General features: G+C 32.8%; 1 protein-coding gene across 1 annotated transcript; it reads right to left on the bottom strand.

Annotated features, from left to right (window-relative positions):
- Positions 1 to 2,652: 2,652 nt before the first annotated feature.
- LOC145030814 (putative F-box protein PP2-B12) lies at positions 2,653 to 3,992 on the bottom strand. The gene is made up of 3 exons (XM_078979236.1): positions 3,645 to 3,992; positions 3,368 to 3,486; positions 2,653 to 3,290 (listed from the first exon to the last, which is right to left on the bottom strand). The coding sequence occupies exons 1-3, from the start codon at positions 3,975 to 3,977 to the stop codon at positions 2,807 to 2,809; spliced, it is 936 nt and encodes a 311-aa protein (XP_078835362.1). The 5' UTR covers positions 3,978 to 3,992; the 3' UTR covers positions 2,653 to 2,806.
- Between the last annotated feature and the right edge of the window lie 1,883 nt (positions 3,993 to 5,875).

Here is a 5,875-nt window from a genome sequence, read left to right as displayed (position 1 = left end):
CTAAAAAGATCCATGTGAAGAAGATGAAGAGATTTGATAATGAAAGTGCATGACTTAGGTTTGAAAGAGGACTTGGTTTTCTTTCCCTTTTTCACACGTTGAGCACAGCTTATCCTTGACAAGATGCATTTTTGGAATCTCCTTTACAAGTTGATTCCCAAAGATCTTAGATATGTTCTTAAAATTGAAATGTGATAACCTCTTGTGCCACATCTAATTTAAATGAGACTGATTACAAGAAAAAAAACTGTAACGGAGGGATTTGTCAATAGAAAACATATCCAACACATAAATGTCATTATGTTTGTTTGCAGTCAAAACAGTGACATTCTTTTGATCAACGTCCTTTCCTTCTCTCTTGTTGTAAAGGACTTCATAGCCAGCATCAAATAGTTGACTGATTGAGATGAGGTTGTGCTGAAGAACCTTCACATAAGAGACATTCTGGAATACTAATGAGTTGCACTTGATAGATCCATGACCCTTTGTAACTCCCTTACCATTATATCAATATGTCACAGTATGACTATCTTTTTTTATGAAATCTTCCACTCTCTCTAAAGATCATCCAACTTGCCTTGGTATTCATGATCGGTTAGAGGTATTACACTTGTGATACTAAACTCTTAAGGGTTGAAGATTCTTGATACAATTGAAAGGTAATCATATAAAATTGTTTTAGTTATTATTTTTGATTTTTGTATGCTAGAATTAGGGTTACAAGCTTAGGATGATTTGCACGTACAATTAGAGAAACCTAGATCCAAAATTTTAGGGTTTGCATGTACACCATAGGATTGATGTAATGCTTAAAACCCATCACTTTCAACTTTATGTCCTTTATATGGTATTGAACAGGAATCGGTGGATGACTTGCTAGTTAGATGCTTGATGACGATTGATGCTAGATACTATATCCTAAAATGGTGTGGAATTCAGGTCTCCTAATTCGATAGTGTGACTAAAATCCTAAATTGTGCGACTACATGGGGAACTGTCCTAGAAAATGGTAAAAGTCACTGTAGTGTTCTATGCGCTTCTATGGTTCACTTGGAAGGCACAAAACAATAAGATTTTCAAGGTGATTAATACAAATTTTGTAAGGATTGATGACAAGGTCATTTTTGAGTTGTATTCTAGGTTCAAATACAAATTCTAGAATATGTGCGGTAGATAGATTGATCGGAGTATCTCTCCTTTTTGTTAATTTTTGTTAAATTACTGTAATGTTACACTTTCTCACTGTTACCCTTGTACTATTGCTCACGTTTAGTTACTTGCTAATCGCATAGTTTTTTAAAATTATTTGTTGATTTGCTGTTTCTAAAAACATACTGATTAAAAGTTGATGCGGAAGATTTGATTAAAATTTAATGTGGAAGAGTCAAATGAGAGGCAAAATTAGTACCACATAAAAATTATGGATTGATGGATTAAAAGTTGCTGCGGAAAAATTGATTAAAAGTTAATTAGTTGTGATACTCATGTATTACATGGATTTTTTTTAAAGTTAAATATAAACATCAAAATATTTGAGAATATTGAAATTATGAGAAAATAAGAAAAATAATGATTTATTATAATGGAAATATATTTTATCTTTTAAATTTAAACAAATAATTTAAATAAAAAAATATTGAGTTTTTTATTTTAATAATTTTGAAATTAAAAAGTAATTTTATTAATGAAATTAATATCAATTTATTACTACACTTATTGCAGTTATTATATTTAAATATTATATGAAATTTTATAAAATAGAAAAAAATGTAAGAAAAAAATTAATTCAAAAATAACCACAAAATTATATTTAACAAATTGAATTAAAATGTAAAAAATAATTTAAAATAAAATATTAAAAAAAAAAAAAAAAACCTTCGTTTGTTAGGGAATATTAGAAAAGATGGGGAATGGTCAACTTTCAAATTAGTGAGTGGATTGATTAAAATTTGAAGCTGAGAATAAACCCCCAAATCAATAATCTTAGCTCTGATGTGTGGTGTATAACACCCCTCAATGTGTTTGTACTAATTAGTACGTCTCTTTTTCCCTTCAACAATCAGATCAGTCTTCCAATTTTTTGGGCCTGATTTTCAATATCGTCTTTTAGCCGTTTAAAAAGAAACATGTTTTACACCTTTCCTTCATGGCACAGTCTCAATCATGACAGGCGTTTCTTGATTCTAGAAAGATTTCGGAAATTTAATGTAAATCCAAATGGTTAGTGGTGTGTCTTTCTAGTTTTTACTCGTATGTATAAATTTTATATTCAGAAAAAATTCCAAGCAATATTCCATACATTACAATTTCTAAATTAAAGCCATATCATATCCCTAAAAAAAAAAAAAAAATCATTGTTTACCAATAAACCAAACCTCATTTGATATGCATCTTTTCGGGTCCAAATAGATCTTTCTGTCTGAATGGACCGAAAAAACTATTTGATTTGCACAAAAAAAAAGATCTTTCCCGGTTATATATATCTTTCTCAGAAAGCCTTAAAATTATATATTTCTGACTAAATGAACTTGAAAAACAATTGTACACAAACGCCACCTCTTTTGGATTATTAATTTTTTTAAATAACTTTTTTAAAATTATTTTTTATTGAATTATTACTTTTTTTTTCATCATAACACAATCAATCAGATATACAATCAAACAGTATGGTTTCTTTTCCAGTCAGAAAACTTTCCCAAACAGCATTTTACCAGACATTACCATACCAGACAGAAACTATCAAATCGAACCTAACTGCTTTCTAATTTCCAACACAACAACTACTTTCTTACTTCTTAATTAATACTTACAATTTTTTAGGCCTAAACTCGATACCTTGAATAACAAGCCCAGTCTTCCAATTCCCTCCGTTCACCTCCGCCACACGCAGCTCCAGTTCCGCCGCATCACCACCGCCATTAAAGTATTCTCCGATCTCAATCTCAAACCACCCATCGTCTCTTTGTTTCGGACCATTCTCTTTAGAAGGTGGAGGCACAACATCCCAATTCGCGAATGCCCCTTTGCTAAATATCCCAATCCGTCTCCTTGATCGGAGTCCTCGCCTCCGCCCTGCTTCAGGGTCGAGATACACCAACCGGGTTTGACTCCGGTCGCCGTGAAAACCAATACAGACTTCCACCGGTTGGTACTCAAACCCATAAGCTTTCGATGTTGTTTTGAACACAAGAAGAGCAACGTATGTTGTATCAGGGGAGAAGATTGAAGTATTGATTTTGCCGATGATTTCAAGTAAACTCACACTGATAAGTTCTGCTACCTCTTTGAATCTAGAATTCGAGATTTGAGTTAAATTCAGAAAGATAACATTTTTAATTTACGATCTGTAAAAGGTGTTAATTAATACCTTGATTCTGGTGTTTGTGTCCATATCCAACAATTTGGAGAATCGGAAGAAGCAATTGACAGTTGTCTCGCGGATAACATGTAGCATTTCTTCCCGCTGCTTTTATCCAACCAGAAACTCTGTTGAAAATTAAATGAAAAAAACAATTAGATCGAATCGACACAATCCGAAGCTTCTTTCCTGTTTCCAGATCTCAAAAACGAATTTCATTTGTTTTTATTGGTAGAAGAATAACAGAAAGTGTGAAATCAAATTGGACAGTTGTTCGAAAGTATACCTTGTTTCCTTCATCTATGATGATTGGATGATCACAGAGACGTAGATACACCTCCTTCTTCGATCCGACTGCACCACCGTCCGCCGTGTCAGTCAGGTACTCCGGCGGTGTGAAAGTCTCCCATACGCTGTCCCACTGTGCCGCCGACCGGAAAAGGGAATTGACGGAGGACAATCGGGAAACATCTCGAGGGCTGGTGAGTGCCAATGCTTCTGCTACGAAACCTTCAGGCAAAGACTTGAAAAAATCCTCCATATCTGCTTTCAATTTTGAAAAAACTTCAGAGATTAGTGGTTGTATAAATGTGGGTGTGTGGGGTATAAATGGAGACATTACGTCAATGAATTGTTTAATTGTGGTTCATATCATATCAACAAAAAGTCAAGAACCAAAAGTTCTTACTTGTAATGTTATGTGGTGTCCAGCTATCTATTTTTTTTTTTTTTGAACGGTCGGCATTTTTATTTAAAAAAAATTAGTCTAGAAGGTGCAAAATGTCAATATACATAGAAAAAATTCGATACATGACTAAAAACTCGGTCGTTTGAAAATAATAAATATGAAAAAACCTATTTCGGGATCTGATCATAAGATCCGCAGAACACCTTCTCCGGATCGAGTAAACTCTTTGAGGAAATGGAACACCTCTACGGATCTTGGGTTTTTTTAATTTTTGTTTTTTCATTTTTTCGTTTTTTTATTTTCGTTTTCATTTATTAATATTAATTTTTTAATCAAAAAATGTATTATGTGATTATTATGTAAAAAATTTGACAAAAAAATGATAACGATAATGAACTTATGTTTAATATCAGTCCACATAACTGTTTGGGAATCCAAAAAACTGTTTTCTGCGGATCAGTGTACATCTTTGTGGATCAGTTATAGAACTGTTTTCTACGGATCAGTGTACATCTCTGCGGATTTGTGTACATTTATGCGGATCAGTGTACACCTCTGCAGATCAGATATAGAAGTTATAGACATATTTAAGTGGTTTTTGTGAGTTTATGAGTTTCAATTACCAGTAAAAGTTGTTTTTTCATTGTGTTTTGTGGAGAGTGATTTGTAAAATGAGTTTTAGGATTTTGTGTACGGGAGGGTCGTGACAATTAGTTAATGGAGATGAGGTTTACGTTAGAAATAATGTGAAAAACTATGGTTTAAATCTTCTTGCCTAACATTGACCATAAAATGTTATTACAAATGGTTAGAAGTAAGGTATGTGTGTTAAATAGTCATATGTGTTTGTCTTTTAAACATCCGAAGTTAGGGAATGTCATTGAGCTTGGAAATGAAACTGATGTATTTCAACTGAGACATGTAATGTCTGAATCAAAGAAGACGGTGCATTTGTATTTAACGGTGGTAAGTGAAGAAGCTGAAGAAGAAGCAGAGGTTAACAACCAGCTTAATCCAATAAAAACTAATATAGGTCGTAGAGAAAGCCAATGTGATGGAAACCGTTCAAGGATAAGAGTAAATGAAATGCCAGTGGGTTACGAAAAAAAAGTTTTGGTTATTGATAAATTTGTATCTGATAATGATACTTTTGTGTCAAATAATGATAAAGAAGTAAAAGAGGTTATAATTGAATTACAACGTGAGGAAAAATCAAATGAATGGTGGTCGGATGATGAGTATACACAACGAAAAATTGCTTTTAATCCATGGTATTGTATTCCTTTTATTCATGATCATCCAGAACCTATTCTTGAACCTGGACCATTTCATAGTTTATGTTCGAATGATGAATTAATTGTCAATCAAACCTATAACACCAAAAAAGACCTAGCATTTGCTGTTAAATTCAAAGCCATTAGAGAAAAGTTTCAGATAAAGGTTGAAAAAACTTCAAAATCTCGGTACCAAGTTGTTTGTATGCAAGAAAACTGTCATTGGCATTTATACGCATCTCTCATTAAAGGAACATAAATGATTGAAATTAAGACGTTTAATGACAAGCATACATGTTCTTCATTGCTTATACATCCAAATCATAGGCAAGTAAATAGCGAAGTTGTGGGAACCGTAATACATGACATTATGGGTCAAGGAAGTTTGAGAGTTTGGAAGCCTAATGATATAATTAGATATATGAATGCTTTGCTACAAATAAATATGAGTTATTCACAAGCATGACATGCTAGAGAATTTGCTTTGGGATTGATGATGGGGACCCCCGAAGAAAGTTTCTTCAAACTTCCAGTTTATTTTCACAATCTGAAGAA

This window comes from Lactuca saligna, chromosome 2, assembly GCF_052625555.1.
Source record: "Lactuca saligna cultivar CGN05327 chromosome 2, ASM5262555v1, whole genome shotgun sequence".
Lineage (NCBI taxonomy): Eukaryota > Viridiplantae > Streptophyta > Magnoliopsida > Asterales > Asteraceae > Lactuca > Lactuca saligna.
This window is presented reverse-complemented; position numbering and strand designations above follow the sequence as displayed.

Coding starts and splice junctions, on each gene's coding strand:
- LOC145030814 (XM_078979236.1), bottom strand. CDS start 3,977: ATGTCTCCATTTATACCCCACACACCCACATTTATACAACCACTAATC. Junction 3,487..3,644: donor TCATAGATGAAGGAAACAAG/GTATACTTTCGA, acceptor AATTTTCAACAG/AGTTTCTGGTTGGATAAAAG. Junction 3,291..3,367: donor ACACAAACACCAGAATCAAG/GTATTAATTAAC, acceptor CTCGAATTCTAG/ATTCAAAGAGGTAGCAGAAC.